This window comes from Doryrhamphus excisus, linkage group LG15, assembly GCF_037039965.1.
Source record: "Doryrhamphus excisus strain RoL-2023G ecotype Guam linkage group LG15, RoL_Dexc_Guam_v1.1, whole genome shotgun sequence".
NCBI classification, from domain to species: Eukaryota; Metazoa; Chordata; class Actinopteri; order Syngnathiformes; family Syngnathidae; genus Doryrhamphus; species Doryrhamphus excisus.
In genome coordinates this window covers 18,221,862-18,241,035 of record NC_136371.1, presented here as the reverse complement: position 1 = coordinate 18,241,035, position 19,174 = coordinate 18,221,862, and the positions used below count along the sequence as shown (strand labels likewise).

Genomic DNA, 19,174 nt, shown 5'->3' with positions numbered 1-19,174 from the left:
CAGGCAGACTTTATGGGTAAATACTTTAGATTTATTATTAGCACAGGTAGTGGTGGGCGGGGTTTGGTCGCTGCTGGGTCACGTGACATCAACCACCCCCAAGTGGCCGGGGGGGGGGGCAGAGACAGCCATGTTGCATCTGGAGTTCTTACCCAACGTTAGGCCCCGCCCACCACTTTTTGGACTTTTTGGTCAGGGTGGAAGACGTGTCACCCGAGCCCAAATTGGTTCTTATGTTTGGGGAGTGACCGGGTGAGAGGGTGGCCCCTAACTTTAGTCCCCCAACTCACGTGGGAGGTGGGGGGGGCTCCCAATCTCTGTTCTCCCCGTGCTTGCGTGGGTTCCGTGGGTCCACGCCACGTTCCACGCCACGTTCCACCGACATGCCGCATGTACGCCAATCCCTCATTTATCACAGCACCCATCCTAATAAGCCGCCTGGTGGGGTGGCAGGACAATATGTCCCAAAAAATGTCCTCCATTTTGTCACTGGGGGGTGCCGCTGGGTCCGCTGCTCCACATCACGTCAGCTCGCGCCCTCTTGAAGTCGTGGAGGAACTGGCAGATGAAGCCAAAGAGCTCCTGGGAGTCTTGGTCAGACGCCTCGCCGAACTTCACCTGGCACACGGAAAACACGCACACACACGTGTAGGAGAGCACATTATGTGACATTAGCGGGGGTGTTTGTGCTAATCATGGTCGTGTTAGCGTGTGTTAGCGTGTCCTGCATGCGTGGTCCCAACAAGGGCGGCCTCCATCTAATGACGTGAGGGAGTGCGGCAGCACGTCGCCCGCTCCCTCTGCTGGGCTTCAGCAGCGACTCGGACGTGGAGAGATTATTCCGTGCTCACATGGCCGGTCAGGGGTCGGCCATATTGAATTTTCAACTTTTCCAAAGGTTGACGGGGGTTAAGTGGGCTAATCAGCGGGGCGCATGCCGGGCAGTGAACGCCGCCGTTCAGACTAAAATACCACGACAGGCTTTTATTTCCTTCTTCTATGGACGGACCACCATAAGGCCACACGGATGATGGATAGAACCCGTCTGTCTTACGTCTGTCCTACATCTGTCCTATGTCTGTCTTACATCTGTCTTACATCTGTCCCTACGTCTGTCCCTACGTCTGTACTATTAACAGTCTTTCCTACATCTGTCCTATGTCTGTCTTACGTCTGTCTTACGTCTGTCCTACCTCTGTCTTATGTCTGTCCTGTCTGTCTTACGTCTGTCCTACATCTGTCCTACGTCTGTCCTACATCTGCCTTATGTCTGTCTTACGTCTGTCTTACGTCTGTCCTACAGCTGTCTTATGTCTGTCCTATGTCTGTCTTACGTCTGTCCTACGTCTGTCCTACATCTGTCCTACGTCTCTTATGTCTGTCCTATGTCTGTCTTATGTCTGTCTTACGTCTGTCCTACATCTGTCCTACATCTGTCCTACATCTGTCCTACGTCTCTTATGTCTGTCCTATGTCTGTCTTATGTCTGTCTTACGTCTGTCCTACATCTGTCTTATGTCTGTCCTATGTCTGTCCTATTAACAGTCTGTCCTACATCTGTCCTGTCTGTCCTACATTTGTCCTACGTCTGTCCTACGTCTGACCCCCCTGACCCATGACCCCCTACCCAGCACAGGCCTGCAGGGCTATGTCATACATTACATCAGCATTACACTACCTTACCTTACCTTACCTTACCTTACATTACCTTACATTACATTACACTACACTACACTTCATGACATTACCTTACATTACCTTACATTACATTACCTTACATTACATTACATTACATAACACTACATAACACTACCTTACATTACATTACCTTACATTACCTTACATTACATTAGACATTTAGTGGAAGACTAAATATAGAATAATTCTCTTGGATATTTCTGTCCGTACGCATGAGCCCCGCTTGCTGACGGGCCGCATAATGGAGCTAGGGCACCGTGGGACTTTTGGGGGGGGTGGACTTTAACCTGAGGAGACAAGGTGGGCATCCATGACAATCCCAGGCGCCATATTGGCTCAGCCAATATGCAACATTTCAACAAATATAATATTCCCACTTAAATATTATTAATAATAATATAATCATATTTTTCTACCTATGCCAACAATTGTTGAATATGACTTTCTTACTGTAATATTTTGACAATATTCTCATAATATCCATTATGTAATATTGGTTGTTTCGCAACCTAATTTTCCCCAAATTGCAACTGTATTTGTTGTTTTGTTTGTCGTAATATCAACTTTTGAAAGATAATGATAAAAATATAATAATTATCATTATTAGTCATTAATAATAATTGGAATTATTATTCATTACATATATAATAAATTATTATTATTTTATCAGATATTTATTTGAAAATGTATTATTTTAGTATATATTATTACATTAGTATTACAACATAAAATGAGGTACCACTCCAACATTTTTTTCTCTTTATGTTTTTGTGAAATTACTGCTAATTTCTGCTGCCATGGGCCACCCAAGGCCCCGGGCCGCACTTTGGCCACCCCTGCTGTACAGTGTTGGTAGAATGTGACGTGGCACCCGATGATAAGAGCGGGTTCTTAGCAGGTTCTTAGCGGGTTCTTAGTGGGTTCTTAGTGGGTTCCTAGTGGGTTCTTAGCGGGTTCTTAGTGGGTTCCTAGTGGGTTCTTAGCGGGTTCTTAGCGGGTTCTTAGCATGAGGTCGGGGATTACCAGGATGGCGGCGTAGAGCTTCTTCATGGTCTCGCAAGACTTTGTCAAGGCCGAGAGATCCGTCTGGTATCTGTCCACGGCCGCCTGGGGAGGAGACACGTTTGCTGTCATTTTAGCCTGAGGTGGCGCTAATGATAGCATTTCAACAATTAGCATCTGTCTTCAGGCCGCCGAGTCCGAATCATTATGGGACATCCCAAGCCGAGTCGTATCGTAAGGAACCTTTAATTGGAGGAGATGACGTCACCTTGAGGTCTCGGTAGAAGTTTGCCTGGTCAGCTGCGAGCTTCTTCTTCTCTGAGCTTTTTGCGTAGCGGACGACCTTCTGCAGCTCGTCCTTCAGCACTGGGGGAGCAAAGCCACCTTTGGATCCGCCCCTCAGCTTATCGCGTAGCTTAGCATACGTAGCTAGCCTTCCTCCCAAGGATCTACTCACCATCCACCTCTGCAGTCAGACCTTTGACCGACGCTAAAACACATTAGACATGGTCACTCCTCCCTCCTGGTCACGGCGGCCATGCTAGCTGCTCCATCAGTACCTCCGGGGACCGACTCAAATTGGGTCAGCTGGTCGGTGAAGTTGGCCAAGGCCGGCCGCTGAAGCAGGATCTGCTCCGCCAGGGCGTGGAGCAACGTGAAGGAGCGCTCTCGCCCGTGCAGCCGCGACAGCTGAGGACGCACAAACGTTGGCGTCAGCCACACGCTCACAACGGGCGGCGGCGTCCGCCACGCAAACATCAGCCTTCTTCTCATTGGATGAGCTTTTCTTAGTTTGGGCCTCATCTTCTTCTCATAATGATCACTTTATTCCATAACATCTTCACTTGAGCGCCATCATATCCTAACCCGACCTCATTGGGTCCTGGGACAGGAAGCTACCGGGTGATTGAATCATATCATCATCATCACCATCATCACCATCATCACCATCATCAACACGCTGGTGTGATGGATCCATCCATTGGATTTCAATGGCAGGTGTACCTAATGTTGTGGTCTTTAAACCTCCTCATCTTCATCATCAGTAGCACCAGGCAGGCCTGAGCTTCATTAAAACAGCTCGAGGACATGGGGGGGGGTACTTAGCCCCCCCCCCCCCGGGTGGGGAAGACACTGGTCAGCGGTTGAAATGAAATTGGGCAGCGTTACGCTAATCGTGGTTAGGAGCTGCAGCACAAAGCAATTTAGGCTCTGAGGATCTGAACAGAAGCTGGGGGGGGGGGGGGGGTGGAGGGGGAGGGGGGGGTGACATGAAGTTTCATTTTTGACTTCAAACTTTGCAGCAAAGAAGGCAAGGATGGAAGTGTTATGTGTTGATAATACTGCAATGCTATTCTGGGATATACTGTATGTGATACATTACTATGCTACGCTATGCTACGCTACGCTACGCTACGCTACACAATGCTATGCTCTGCTATGTTATCCTGTGCTATGCTATGCTATGCTATGCTATGCTATGCTATGCTATGCTATGCTATGCTATGCTATGCTACGCTATGCTATGCTATGCTATGCTATGCTATGCTATGCTATGCTATGCCATACTATGTTATGCTATGCTATGCTATGTTCTGCAATGCTATGCTATGCTATGCTCTGCAATGCTATGCTACACTATGCTATGCTCTATGTTATCCTACGCTATGCTATGCTATGCTATGCTGTGCTATGCTCTGCTATGCTATGCTATGCTATGCTATGTTATCCTATGCTATGCTATGCTATGCTATGCTATGCTATTGTATGCTATGCTATGCTCTGCGATGCTATGCTCTGCAATGCTATGCTCTGCAATGCTATGTTATCCTATGCTATGCTATGCTACGCCATACTCTGCTATGCTCTGCTATGCTATCCTATGCCATGCTATACTATGTTATGCTATGCTATGCTATGTTCTGCAATGCTATGCTATGCTATGCTCTGCAATGCTATGCTACACTATGCTATGCTCTATGTTATCCTATGCTATGCTATGTTATGGTATGCTATACTATGCTATGCTATGCTGTTATCCCATGCTATGCTATGCTATGCTATGCTACATTATGCTCTGCTATGCTCTCCTATGCTATGCTATGCTATGCTATGCTATGCTATGCTATGCTATGCTATGCATAAGTTTTTGGCAAATTAGACTACAGAAAAAGCTTTTAAGGTTATGAGTAAAAAGTGAAATTATGATCGGAATAAAGTCATTTTTATGAGAAGAAAATTGATTTTTCTGTCAATTGTGTCGATTAAAAAAAATAATGTCAAAATATTAAAAGGAAAATTTTCATTTTCTAAGAAGAAAGGAAAGAGGAGGGAGGAGGAAGGAGAGAGGAGGAGGAGAAAGGAGGAAGGAAGAGGAGAAAGGAGGGAGGAGAAATGAGGAAGGAAGAGGAGAAAAGAGGAAGGAGGAGGAGAAAGGAGGAAGGAGGAGGAGAAAGGAGGAAGGAGGAGGAGAAAGGAGGAAGGAGGAGGAGAAAGGAGAGAGGAGGAAGGAGGAGGAGAAAGGAGAAAGGAGGAAGGAGGAGGAGAAAGGAGAGAGGAGGAAGGAGGAGGAGAAAGGAGGAAGGAGGAGGAGAAATGAGGGAGGAGAAATGAGGAAGGAGGCTCCCAACGAGGAGGCCCTGCAGTGTCAGCGTTCCAAGGTGGTGCGAGACGTACTTTGGTCAAGGAGGAGAGTCGGAATCCCCGGGCCTTTTCCCTTCCGGCGTTCCGGTTGAGGTGATTCCCGACGGCCAACAGGAAGTGCATGACCGCCTCCAGCGAGGCGCAGGCGTGCAGCTGGGCGCACATTCGCGTCTGCTGGCCAATCAGCTGGCGGACAAACAAAGAGGGCGTGGTTATTTCCCGCTCAAATGAATTCCGAGACGATGGAAAACAAGCGAGAGGACGGCTCGGACCAAAATAACCAACATGCTAAACATCTCCTCCTGTGACCCGAGGAGATGAATAATCAGCCCCGTTGTTGGCCCGCCTGATTATTTGCCTTGGAATTGTGTCAAGCGCTAATGTCCCTCTGGAAAAAACACAATCTGGGATTAACCGGCTCGGGTCCGGACTGGAAAGTAGGACTTCTGGAAAGAGCTGCAGAAGGATGGAGGAGATGGGAATTGGAGTTGTTCACGTCACAGCCGCTTTCTACCGTTAAATGTCTTCCTCTCCAGGATGCAACCTCTGAAACATCTCCAACCTGTGAAACATCTCCAACATCTGAAACATCTCCAACATCTGAAACATCTCCAACATCTGAAACCTCCAACCTGTGAAACATCTATCTGAAGCATCTCCAACATCTGAAACCTCCAACCTGTGAAACATCTATCTGAAGCATCTCCAACATCTGAAACCTCCAACCTCTGAAACATCTATCTGAAGCATCTCCAACATCTGAAACCTCCAACCTCTGAAACATCTATCTGAAGCATCTCCAACATCTGAAACCTCCAACCTGTGAAACATCTATCTGAAGCATCTCCAACATCTGAAACCTCCAACCTGTGAAACATCTATCTGAAGCATCTCCAACATCTGAAACCTCCAACCTCTGAAACATGTCCAACCTCTGAAACATGTCCAACCTCTGAAACATCTCCTCTGAAACACCTCCAACATCTGAAACATCGCCAACATCTGAAACATCTCCTCTGAAACACCTCCAACCTCTGAAACATGTCCAACATCTGAAACATCTCCAACATCTGAAACATCTCCAACATCTGAAAACTCCAACCTCTGAAACATCTCCTCTGAAACATCGCCAACATCTGAAACCTCTAACCTCTGAAACACCTCCAACCTCTGAAACATCTCCTCTGAAACATCTCCAACATCTGAAACATCTCCAACCTCTGAAACATCTTCTCTGAAACACCTCCAACCTCTGAAACATGTCCAACCTCTGAAACATGTCCAACCTCTGAAACATCTCCAACATCTGAAACATCTCCAACATCTGAAACATCTTCTCTGAAACATGTCCAACCTCTGAAACATCTCCAACCTCTGAAACATCTCCAACCTCTGAAACATCTTCAACCTCTGAAACATCTCCAACCTCTGAAACATCTCCAACCTCTGAAACATCTCCAACCTCTGAAACATCTCCAACCTCTGAAACATCTCCAACATCTGAAACATCTCCAACATCTGAAACATCTTCAACCTCTGAAACATCTCCAACCTCTGAAACATGTCCAACATCTGAAACATCTCCAACATCTGAAACACCTCCAACATCTGAAACATCTCCAACCTCCAATGGAGTGTTTCCAAGTTTCACTGTGGTTTCCACTGACTTTTGATGAAGACTATTTCCGTCAGATGGACTTATCCAAGGAATTTGATGGGGAACAATTTGAAGGAACTTATTATTATGAACAAGATGTTGACAATCATTCATTCCTTCATTCAACCCCAATTTAATGTTTCTGATGAATCTACTATGATATGGATCTACTATGATCTGGATCTATTATGATATGGATCTACTATGATATGGATCTACCATGATATGGATCTACCATGATATGGATCTACTATGATATGGATCTACCATGATATGGATCTACTATGATATGGATCATGGATATGATGATATGGACCATGGATATGATCATGGACATGTCCACCGTGGGCCGCCACGGCGAGGGAAGTTAGCGAGGAATGAGACTCCAAGAAGAGGAGCTGGGAGGCGTTCAATATCTTCACGGCCTGCAGTCTTCAAAGGCAATAAGCAAAGATCCTCTAATGATGAAATATTGATCCTCACTCCGGCTACAAAACCAACACCAACATTTATTCATCCGTTATTCCTGCCGAGGATCTTCTAGGATCCCAGGCCAACGCTCGAGCTCCTTCTGTTCCTCGGCACTTACCGGCTCCAGGTCGGCCATGCTGGTGGGAAGCTCTCTGAGGGTCAGCAGGAGGTCCAGCCGGGGGCTCAGGTCGGGGATGGCGCACATCTGCAACACAGCCGCCTTTACTCGATGAAGGACGCCCCCTGCTGGCGTAGCATCGCTATCACACGCCTGTCACTCACGGCCTGACAGCCTGACAGATTCCTGTCCTGGAAAACCAGGACAGGAATCTTATTGGATTGGCAGGGGATACAAATGTGGCTGACTACACGTCCTGTTTTCCCGGGACATGTCCTGTTTTCCCGGGACATGTCCTGTTTTCCCGGGACATGTCCTGTTTTCCCGGGACATGTCCTGTTTTCCCATCCTGCTTCTTTTGTTGTTGTTTTTCAAACGTGCTGACAAAGTCCTGGTTGCCATGGTTTCCATGGACGTTCCAGGTGAAAATATTTCCACGACACGCTGCATTTTTAAAGCTCCGTGTCGTTGTGGAAGATTCCGACGTGGTGATTGGAATGTTTGATTTCCGCTGCCGGCCTGCGGCTCGTCATAGGTCACCTTCGCCCGCGGAGGCGTCGGCGCCTTTATGTGGCGTTTGAAACCCTGAAAGACGCTGTGGGATGTTGGTGCCTTTCGTGGCCTGGCATCCCTTCACGTGCTTTGGCGTGAAGAAAGGATGCCGAGGTCACATGACACGTGGACGCGTGTTCTACCTCCATCATGTACTGGTCCACGATGTGCAGCTCACTCACGGCTCCTTTGTAGGCCTCGTACATCTCCACGTCCTCCTGGGTGGGAACGTACCTGCCAGACATGGTCATGCACGGTAAACGTTATACATACATATATACATACATATATACATACTATATACATATATACATACTATATACATACATGTACATCACGCTGGTGGCAGAAGGTCAAAGGTTACCACGAAAGCAACACGTGTAGCTAAGCTAGCAAATGGTAGCTACAGTAGACTTTGGCGTTTTGCTGACTAAACGCTTTTACATTTGCTAATATTTCAACTTTCTTCTTAAATTACCTTCCTAAATTTGGAAAAAGAATACTGTACTGTATTACTTTCCTGAGTATTTCAACTCTACCATACTAAAATGACAGTATTTCCCCAGGAGTACAACTTCCTCTCTTCGTATTCTTCATTCTTCTAAAAGTACACCTGGGCCTTTCTGCTGGTGATGGGGATTTATTATTGGTTTTTTACATTTTAACTCCCATAATATGTTAACTCTTAACTCCCATAATATGATACATTTTAACTCCCACAACATGATACCTTTTAACTCCCATAATGTTAACTCTTAACTCCCATAATATGATACTTTTTAACTCCCACAACATGATACCTTTTAACTCCCATAATATGTTAACTCTTAACTCCCATAATATGATACTTTTTAACTCCCATAATATGTTCACTCTTAACTCCCACAATATGATACATTTTAACTCCCATAATATGTTCACTCTTAACTCCCATAATATGATACATTTTAACTCCCACAACATGATACCTTTTAACTCCCATAATGTTAACTCTTAACTCCCATAATATGATACATTTTAACTCCCACAACATGATACCTTTTAACTCCCATAATATGTTAACTCTTAACTCCCATAATATGATACTTTTTAACTCCCATAATATGTTCACTCTTAACTCCCATAATATGATACATTTTAACTCCCATAATATGTTCACTCTTAACTCCCATAATATGATACATTTTAACTCCCACAACATGATACCTTTTAACTCCCATAATGTTAACTCTTAACTCCCATAATATGATACTTTTTAACTCCCACAACATGATACCTTTTAACTCCCATAATATGTTAACTCTTAACTCCCATAATATGATACTTTTTAACTCCCATAATATGTTCACTCTTAACTCCCATAATATGATACATTTTAACTCCCATAATATGTTCACTCTTAACTCCCATAATATGATACATTTTAACTCCCACAACATGATACCTTTTAACTCCCATAATGTTAACTCTTAACTCCCATAATATGATACATTTTAACTCCCACAACATGATACCTTTTAACTCCCATAATATGATACATTTTAACTCCCACATATGATACCTTTTAACTCCTACAATATACCTTTTAACTCCCATAATGATACCTCTTAACTCCCACATATGATACATTTTAACTCCCACAATATACCTTTTAACTCCCATAATTATGATACTTCTTAACTCCCACATATGATACATTTTAACTCCCACAATATACCTTTTAACTCCCATAATATGTTAACTCTTAACTCCCATAATATGATACCTTTTAACTCCCATAATATGTTAACTCTTAGCTCCCATAATATGATACATTTTAACTCCCACAACATGATACCTTCTAACTCCCACGTGTGATACACTTTAACTCACACAATATGATACCTTTTAACTCCCACAATATGATACCTTTTAACTCCCACAATATGATACCTTTTAACTCCCATAATATGTCAACTCTTAACTCCCACATATGATACACTTTAACTCCCACAATATGATACTTTTAACTCCCATAATATGATACCTTTTCACTCCCACAGTATGATCACTTTTAACTCCCATAATATGGTCCATTTTAACTCTCACATATGATACCTTTTAACTCCCACAGTATGGTACCTTTTAACTCTCACAATATGATACCTTTTAACTCCCATAATATGGTACCTTTTAACTCCCATAATATGGTACCTTTTAACTCCCACAGTATGATACCTTTTAACTCTGACAATATGATACCTTTTACCTCCCATAATATGATCCATTTTAACTCCCACAGTATGATACCTTTTAACTCCCAAAATATGCTAACATTTTCCCCAGCCTAATTTAGGTTAGCAAGTAAGTTTTGTTGACATAGTTTTTTTGCAGGCGGACTTCCTCATCTTGTCCTTTGCTGGCTTGGTGAACTTTTTATGAGGCGGCTCCTGCCCCCCCCCCCCCCCCCCGTCCCCCGCCCCCCCCAACCAGCCATGAATATTGCAGCACCTGTTGGGAGAGCTTCTTTTTAAGATTGTATTCCTCAGGCGCACGCAGAGCCGTATTAAAATATATATTACCTTTTCATAGAATAAATAAAATCGTCCCGCGACCGTGCTACGTCAGATCAGTGACCTCCTGACCTCCGCAGCCCCCCAGGCAGTATCGGCATGCGGCGAGTTAACTGCCGGTAAGAAGCCACTTTGGCCGCGACCTTTCTGAGGGCGTGTCAATCGTTTCCATCTCCGCAAATATCCTCGGATAAAAATTTCATTAGCGCGCCGTCCCGGTAAAAACTTCTTCTCCGCTGCTCTTTCGTATTAGAGCGAAGTCCCGACTGGCTCCTCCTCCTCGCCGCTAACACGGGAGGCCCACCAAATCAGAGGAGAACGTAACCGTAGTCCACGGCCGAGGAATCCGCGGAAGCCTGAATGCCAACCATCCGAAACAGGCGTAACAAACAGGAAATAACCACGGCAAAAAGCTGGACAATAAAGTTGGACGAAAAATACGAAAAAAAAAATCCATCAAATTTGGAAGGATGAGATTTTTTTTACAGCAAAGTCTCACTCTAACAAGAAAAAGAAGAGTCCTTCAAACTTGTGAAGCTCACAAGCCAATGTGTTCCATCTGAACGTGGCAAACCAATGAGGAATGTGGAATAGGAATGTAGAATAAGAATGTGGAATAGGAATGCTGAATATGAATGCGGAATAGGAATGTGGAATAGGAATGCAGAATATGAATGTGGAATAGGAATGTGGACCATGAATGTGAGGTGATGTGCTCCTCGGACAGGCCCCCGTCCTCCTGGTTGACCACCAATAGTTTGTCCTTCAGCTCTGTTGGCTTCACCGCAAAACTTTTGATGAAAATGTCTGCAATAGGAATGTGGAACATGAATGTGGAACATGAATGTGGAACATGAATGTGGAACATGAATGTGGAATATGAATGTGGAATAGGAATGTGGAATATGAATGTGGAATAGGAATGTGGAACATGAATGTGGAATATGAATGTGGAACATGAATGTGGAATATGAATGTGGAATAGGAATGTGGAACATGAATGTGGAACATGAATGTGGAACATGAATGTGGAATATGAATGTGGAATAGGAATGTTGAATATGAATGTGGAATATGAATGTGGAATAGGAATGTGGAACATGAATGTGGAACATGAATGTGGAATAGGAATGTGGAACATGAATGTGGAATAGGAATGTGGAACATGAATGTGGAATATGAATGTGGAATAGGAATGTGGAATATGAATGTGGAACATGAATGTGGAACATGAATGTGGAATAGGAATGCAGAACATAAATGCGGAATATGAATGCGGAATATGATTGAGCATGGATGTCAGCGTGAGGGCTGAATGCAAGCATGCCAGGAAGGCCCGGCGATGGAGTTCCGTACCTCCTCAAGGAGGTGATGTGCTCCTCGGACAGGCCCCCGTCCTCCTGGTTGACCACCAATAGTTTGTCCTTCAGCTCTGTTGGCTTCACCGCAAAACTTTTGATGAAAATGTCTGCAAGAACAAAAGCAAAAAACTCATTTGCATCATTTCTTTGCTAAATCTAACACTTTTATTCTTTTTTTTAAATATATATTTTATATATTTTTATAATATTATATTTATTTTAAAGATTTATATCCACATTTATTTTAATAGAGAAATATTTTTTGTGTATTTCTATTTGTGTCATTTGTACATACAGCCTGGTATTAATAATAGCCACAACCATCAAAACAAGCGGCTTCGAACGTGAATACTTCCTGCTGGCGGTGATGTCATCCAAGGTGACAGGCGACCATTCATCCCAGCTTTTCCGGATGTTTGCTTTCTTTTGGATTTGAACCTTGAAACAGACGTGAACCCTTGATGGCGTCTGTCGCACACCAGCCCGCATGCAAACATGTATTTATGACAGGCCGAGCAGTGAAGGACGCCACTTTGGTCGGGGTGCCGAGGCCTATTCTATGCTGCTTGCGGCTTTAATCAAAGTCCATAAGAAGAAATATTCTGTAGCTCCCTCGTGGGGGAAAACTACTTAAAGGACAGGTAGTATGTCTGACGGGGCTCCTCATCCTAGAGGTCTGTGGGCTCCCCACCTGCTAGCCGACTTGTGTGAAACCTCGAGTTGCATAGGAGTGTGAGGAGTGTGCTGCTTGCAGCTTTAAGCAAAGTCCACAAGTGACAAATATAGCCTAGAAATTGAGGCACATTTCTTGAAGGATGAAATCCTTAAAGGTCTGCATAGAAATAGTTTTTTCCTCATAATACGTCATTATTCTGGTAGAAACATATTTTAGCTGCTTGCAGCTTTAGCTGATTTAGCCCCCTAATGGGGGTAAATTCCTTACAGGACGGTATGCCTGATGGGAGTCCTCACCCTACGTAGAAGTCTGCAGCCTCAGCATCCCGCCTGCCCGGTGACTAGTGTGAAACCCGCAGAGGTTTGCGAGGGTCCGGTCAATGCTGCTTGCAGCTTTAAGCAAAGTCTGTAAGGGACAAATGTGGCCCCCTAATGGGACAGACACACCTTAGAAGCCTGTGGGGCGTCTAGTTCATTATGATTATTATTATTATTGGTGACATTTATCATATACATACGCACGCGTCTTAAGAGCCCAGCCTAGCGTTGACTTGACCATGTTCTCATAAAAGAAATATGTCTCCATAATAAAAGCCGACATGTCAAGAGTGGTGCCGCACAAACACACACACACACACACACACACACACAGACACACACACACACAGTGTAATGTCATGCTAGCATTACGTGGCCTAGCACGGAATGAGATATGAGGGGAATAAAAAGCAACAATGTTTTCCAGGGATAAACATGCAAATAAGTGCTGAGTGTGTGTGTGTGTGTGTGTGTGTGTGTGTGTGTGTGTGTGTGTGTGTGTGTGTGCGTGATGCCAAGTGCAAAGGCGGAGAGGGGAAAAATTCCATTAAAAATTGTTTTTTTTTTCCATTTGCATCAATGAAAGTTGAATCCGGGGGGAGTTCCGCTTTATTATTTAGTTTTTACTCTGATGCGTGTGGGGGGGCGGGGGGGGGGGGGGGGTGATTTCATTGCGTTGTACATAAAAAGTTGTTCCAGCATTCCCAGGACGCCCAAGGAGAAGCTGACAATTCCAAAGCATCGTAGTTGGGGGGGGGGGTCATGGCTGTCTGGGACGTCATTTATGAATATTATATATGTATCCAGTAATGTTGGTGCTGATGTCATTTAGCAGGCCAGCCAGGGCCGGATGGGTGACGTGTCCTACTTGAGAGGAATGTTCTCTGTCTTGGAATCTTGGAATGTACAAGCAGGGCACGCCAGTGCAGCTAATCAGAGGAGAAAAGCTTCTGAAGAGGAACAAAAAAAGACAATAATGCCCCACTTCCTCTGCAGGTGACGGCTCTGCTGACACCACAGTGCTCCCTGCTGGCCAAAGTCGGTAACTACATCTCCCTTTCTTTCCGTTGCAAAAATGGAGAAACCAGGAAGTAATTTTACAAAAATAAAGGCCGAACATGACGTCATAATAATATGAGAAAAAAACTAAACAAGAAATAAAGTTGCTTGTTTGGAAATAGTCACTATTAGAAGAATAAAAAAAGAAAGTTGAAATAGTTTAAAAATGAACAAAAGCTCGCAGTAAAGTCTGGTAATACTACCAGACAATACTACCATAATTACCACAATAAAGTTGAAATCATTTGGAAGGAAAACAGAAATGGAAAAAAAAAATGTATTCTTACAATAAATAGTTGGCATTTTATAATAATAATAATATTATGAGAAAAATTAAAAATTTTAGTAGCATAAAGTTAAAGTATTAAAGAAAAAAACGCCCTCATATTATGACAAACAAACAAACAACAACAAATAAAGTTTTGGGAAAATTAGGTTGTGAAGAAAGTCATAAAGTTACGGGAATAAAGTCAAAATATCACCGGAATAAAGCCAAAATATTACATGAATAATGTCAAAATATTACAGGAATAAAGCCAAAATATTAGGTGAATAAAGTCAAAATATTACAGGAATAAAGCCAAAATATTAGGTGGATAAAGTCAAAATATTACAGGAATAAAGCCAGAATATTAGGTGAATAAAGTCAAAATATTACAGGAATAAAGCCAGAATATTAGGTGAATAAAGTCAAAATATTACAGGAATAAAGCCCAAATATTTGGCGAATAAGGTCAAAATACTATAGGAATAAAGCCAAAATATTAAGTGAATAAAGTCAAAATATTACAGGAATAAAGCCAAAATATTAGGTAGATAAAGTCAAAATATTACAGGAATAAAGCCAAAATATTTGGCAAATAAAGTCAAAATATTACAGGAATAAAGCCAAAATATTTGGCGAATAAAGTCAAAATACTATAGGAATAAAGCCAAAATATTAGGTGGATAAAGTCAAAATATTACAGGAATAAAGCCAAACTATTTGGTGAATAAAGTCAAAATATTACAGGAATAAAGTCAAACTATTTGGTGAATAAAGTCAAAATATTACAGGAATAAAGTCAAAATATTACGTGAATATAGCCAAAATATTACAGGAATAAAGTCTAAATATTAGGTGAATAAAGTCAAAATATCACCAGAATAAAGCCAAAATATTATGGGAATAAAGTCAAAATATCACAGTAACAAAGTCAAAATATTACGGGAACAAAGCCATAATAATGACAATAAAATCTGCTTGAGGAACCTTGAAATACTTGGAAAAGGCAACAAAAGCAGCAAAATGGAAGAAATGTCTGCCATTAAAAAAGACAAAAGTAATAAATATGAAGAGAAAAGGTGATATTTTAACAAGACAAAAATGGCAAACTTATGATAAAAATGAGTAAAAATGTTGTTTTGCAAATCTGGGCTGGGCTGCCATGCTTTGTCTCCTTTGTCTCCACCTGGTGGTCACTCACTGAATGTCTCCTTTGCCTCGGTGGTTACTTACTGAAGTTGTGTGCAATCTTCTGGTTGAGCATGATGTGTTGCGTGCTGCTGGGCTCGGGCGGCGCTAAGGACCCCGGCTCGTTCACGGCAAACTGGTGGTCCAACCGCGTGGTGTCCACTTCGATCCCCCGGTGGCGTTCTTTCCCCCAGAAGGACTTTGCAATCTGCAAACAGAGAAACGGGTCGCTGGCAACTGACAAATTTCCAGCCTGTGTTTGACTGTGGAGGTTCGGGGGCGCCGAGGTGCGCTACCTTCTGGGGGCCGACTGGGTCCCAATGGAAGGCCTTGGTGCGGAACTTTCTCGGGCCGATCATGAACTTGAGGGGTAAAGGCGGAGGGGGTGGGATTCTCTTGGGGGACGGAACCGGTTCACCTGGCGAGGCTGCTTCATGGCTCGGGGGCTCGGGGAGGGTGCCAGCAGGTGGGAGGGCAGCGGGGTCCGGGGGGTTGGGGTCAGAATCAGACTCGGAGTCATTGGCGTCCTCGTTGGCGTCCTCGTTGGCGTCCTCGTTGGCGTCCTCCCCTGCGTCTTCCGCGATGCTAAGATGTCGCAGGCTCTGGCGGCCCCCGATGGGGCACCCCCCCCCTCCATGCATTGACCTCCTTTTCCATTCCCGACACAGCTTGTCGACAGCCTGGACCCACGCGTCCCGCTCGGATTGTGCACCGCCAGGATCGGACTGGCATGAGGGCGGCACTCTGAAACTGCAACAAGCCAACAAACGTTGGCCATCAACGATGGATGGACTTCCCTTCATGGGCGCCGTGGTCTTCACTCACTGGTATTGGTTTTTGCGTGTGGCGAGGACGAAGGCGTCGGCGCCGTGAGGCTTTTTGACGCTGGTGTCGCCATCCGACAGATGGATCACAACGTTCACGGGCGTCCGGGACGTTGCCTCGCCGGGGCCTCGTTGACTGAAGGGCACCAGGGTCATCTGGCCGTGGTGCAGCTGGACCTCATACCTGGGGGGAACCCGGCCTTTTCATACCCGATCATCAAAAATGGCTGCCTTTCACACGGCAAATGGAGCGAATAACGTCGTACTTGACCCATCGGAATGACGCCAGTCCGCCTCGGTGCAACAGGAGGACCCCTTCACGTAGGCTTGGTGAGGGTGCAGGCTGCTGGGCCGCCCCCACGGCGCCCCCTTCAGGATGGCTGTAAATGTTGCGGTAAATGATCTGGTTGACGAGCTGCATGATCTGCGGCAAAGCAAGCACAGACAAGACGCCATTTTGAAAAATGAAATCAAGAAGAGGCGTGGTCGCATCAAGATGGCTGACCTTGTTCTTGTCGTGCACGGACATGGCCTCCAGCTCGTAGTCGTGGTGACCTTTGAAGGAGATGGAGAAGCGGGAGCCCATGTTGTCGTCGCAGCCGTTGACGATGGCGAAGGGAAGTTGGCGCTTGATGAGGCCTTTCTCGATGGTGCACAGCATTTGGTTGTTGACGTCAAACTGGACGGATGGTAGCAGCTAGCGTCATGCTAAAGACGGAGTTAGCATCATGCTGCATGCTAGCTTGTGAGCCTTGGAATGTCCTCTCTCACTTATTTACACAACCAAAGATCTTCTATTTGACATACAAGTAGTCAAAGATCCTCTATATGATGCGAGTGCTTTGCCATTTTTACCGTTTTTAAGAATCGATTGCAAATATGCTCGTCAAAGATCATCTACATGACAGGAGTTCTCTGCTGTTTTTAAGGACGTACTACAAATATGCTAGTCAAAGATCCTCCATACGACAAAGGTGCTTTGCCGTTTTTAAGAATCTAATCAAATATGCTAATCAAAGATCCGCTGTTGTTTTTGAGAATTTACTGTAAATGCAAAAAAACTGTCAAAAATCCTCAACAAACGAGAGCTCTGCTGTTTTTAAGAACTTGGTGCAAAAACACAAGTCAAAGGTTGTTTATGTAACGGGAGCGCTTTGCTGTTTTTGAGCATGTAGTACAAGTACCTGAGTCAGAGATCTATTATGGGACATTAAGGTCTTGTGCCAAAAATGCTCATCAAAGATCCTTTGTATGACATCCTTTGCTGTTTTTAAGAACTTATTGCAACAATACGAGTCAAAGATCCTTTGTGTGACAGGAGTGCTTTGCTGTTTTTAAGAATGTACTGCAAATGCAAAAAAAGTAGTCAAAGATCTTTTGTATGACAGGAGCACTCTGCTGTTTTTAGGAATCTAGTATTGCAAATATGCTAAAGATCAAAGATCCTTTGTATGACAGGAGCACTCTGCTGTTTTTAGGAATCTAGTATTGCAAATGTGCTAAAGATCAAAGATCCTTTGTAAGACAGGAGCACTCTGCTGTTTTTAGGAATCTAGTATTGCAAATGTGTTAAAGATCAAAGATCCTTTGTAAGACAGGAGCACTCTGCTGTTTTTAGGAATCTAGTATTGCAAATGTGTTAAAGATCAAAGATCCTTTGTAAGACAGGAGCACTGCTGTTTTTAGGAATCTAGTATTGCAAATGTGTTAAAGATCAAAGATCCTTTGTAAGACAGGAGCACTCTGCTGTTTTTAGGAATCTAGTATTGCAAATATGCTAAAGATCAAAGATCCTTTACATGACATATGACAGGAGTGTTGTGCTGTTTTTAAGGGTCCCCTGCCAAAGATCCTCTATAGAGGTGTGGTCTTATCAGCAGATGCTTTCACTGCTTTTTTTCCCGTCTGGATGCCAGTCGCAGTACGAATGAGCGGGTTTGGTGGAGCCGGGTGACGGGGTAACGGGGTGACGGGGTGACGGGGTGACGGGCGTCGTCGCCGATGGTGGACTCACCTGAAGGACTCTCTTCTTCCACCTGTAGCGTCCGTGCTTGTGGACGCTGAAGTTGCAGTGCGAGGGAAGCTGCTCCTGCGTCCGAGAGGAGCGTCAGGCACGGCGGCCATGTTGAGAAAGCGTAATGGTTACCTGCTCGGGGCCCCCCCGGGGGCCCGTGGGATGCGGGCGGTCCTTGCGGGCCTCCTTCAGAGCGTCGTCGATGGACAGCTCTCCTTTCTTCACCTTGTTCAGGATGCTCAGCTGCATCTCGTTGCTCAGCTGACGTTCCCAATCCGTGGAATGCATCGTTCCCAAATCAGTTAGCGAACAACAGAAGGCTGCATTAGTCATTTAGTAGGATTATTATTATTATTATTATTATTTCTTTCATTATTACAGTTAGTATAGTTATCATCATGGTTATCATCATAGTTATTATTAGAGTTATTATCATAGTTATTATTAGAGTTATTATCATAGTTATTATTAGAGTTATTATCATAGTTATTATTAGAGTTATTATCATAATTATTATTAGAGTTATTATCATAGTTATTATAACACCCAGAAAAGTCAGGCCTGTGTTGGAATGACCGTCATCTCATAATGTTCATAATGTACATAATGTTCATAACGTTCATAATGATCATTATGTATATAATGCTCATAATGATCATAATGATCATAATGATCATTATGTATATAATGCTCATAATGATCATAATGATCATAATGATCATAATGTCCATAATGTTCATAATGATCATAATGTACGTAATGATCATAATGTACATA

The 19,174-nt window shown here is 43.9% G+C and overlaps 2 protein-coding genes across 4 annotated transcripts in view; one reads left to right on the top strand and one right to left on the bottom strand.

Moving 5' to 3' along the window:
• cd40 (CD40 molecule, TNF receptor superfamily member 5) overlaps window positions 1–19,174 on the top strand; it is a 39,173-nt gene that overhangs the window by 9,276 nt on the left and 10,723 nt on the right. The window lies entirely within an intron of this gene.
• On the bottom strand, window positions 9–18,514 carry LOC131104361 (uncharacterized). Of its 2 annotated transcripts, XM_058051448.2 has the most exons (15): window positions 18,398–18,514; window positions 16,889–17,062; window positions 16,650–16,807; window positions 16,385–16,567; window positions 15,856–16,309; window positions 15,605–15,767; window positions 12,050–12,161; window positions 8,285–8,375; window positions 7,590–7,676; window positions 5,377–5,529; window positions 3,261–3,390; window positions 3,158–3,190; window positions 2,969–3,066; window positions 2,722–2,805; window positions 9–618 (listed from the first exon to the last, which is right to left on the bottom strand). In XM_058051448.2, exons 2-15 carry the CDS (start codon window positions 17,042–17,044, stop codon window positions 487–489), a joined length of 2,034 nt encoding a protein of 677 aa, XP_057907431.2. In that variant the 5' UTR covers window positions 17,045–17,062; window positions 18,398–18,514; the 3' UTR covers window positions 9–486. The 2 variants fall into 2 exon arrangements, with proteins under 2 accessions (XP_057907431.2, XP_078652630.1); XM_078796504.1 differs by lacking the exon at window positions 18,398–18,514 and having other exon boundaries at window positions 16,889–17,150.

What these genes read in the sequence shown, in the direction of transcription:
- LOC131104361 (XM_058051448.2), bottom strand. Translation starts at nt 17,044, where the DNA reads ATGCTGTGCACCATCGAGAAAGGCCTCATCAAGCGCCAACTTCCCTTC. An exon ending in CCGTGCACGACAAGAACAAG is followed by an intron (nt 16,808 to 16,888) that starts GTCAGCCATCTT and finishes GCTTTGCCGCAG; the next exon opens with ATCATGCAGCTCGTCAACCA. An exon ending in ATTTGAGTCGGTCCCCGGAG is followed by an intron (nt 3,191 to 3,260) that starts GTACTGATGGAG and finishes AATGTGTTTTAG; the next exon opens with CGTCGGTCAAAGGTCTGACT.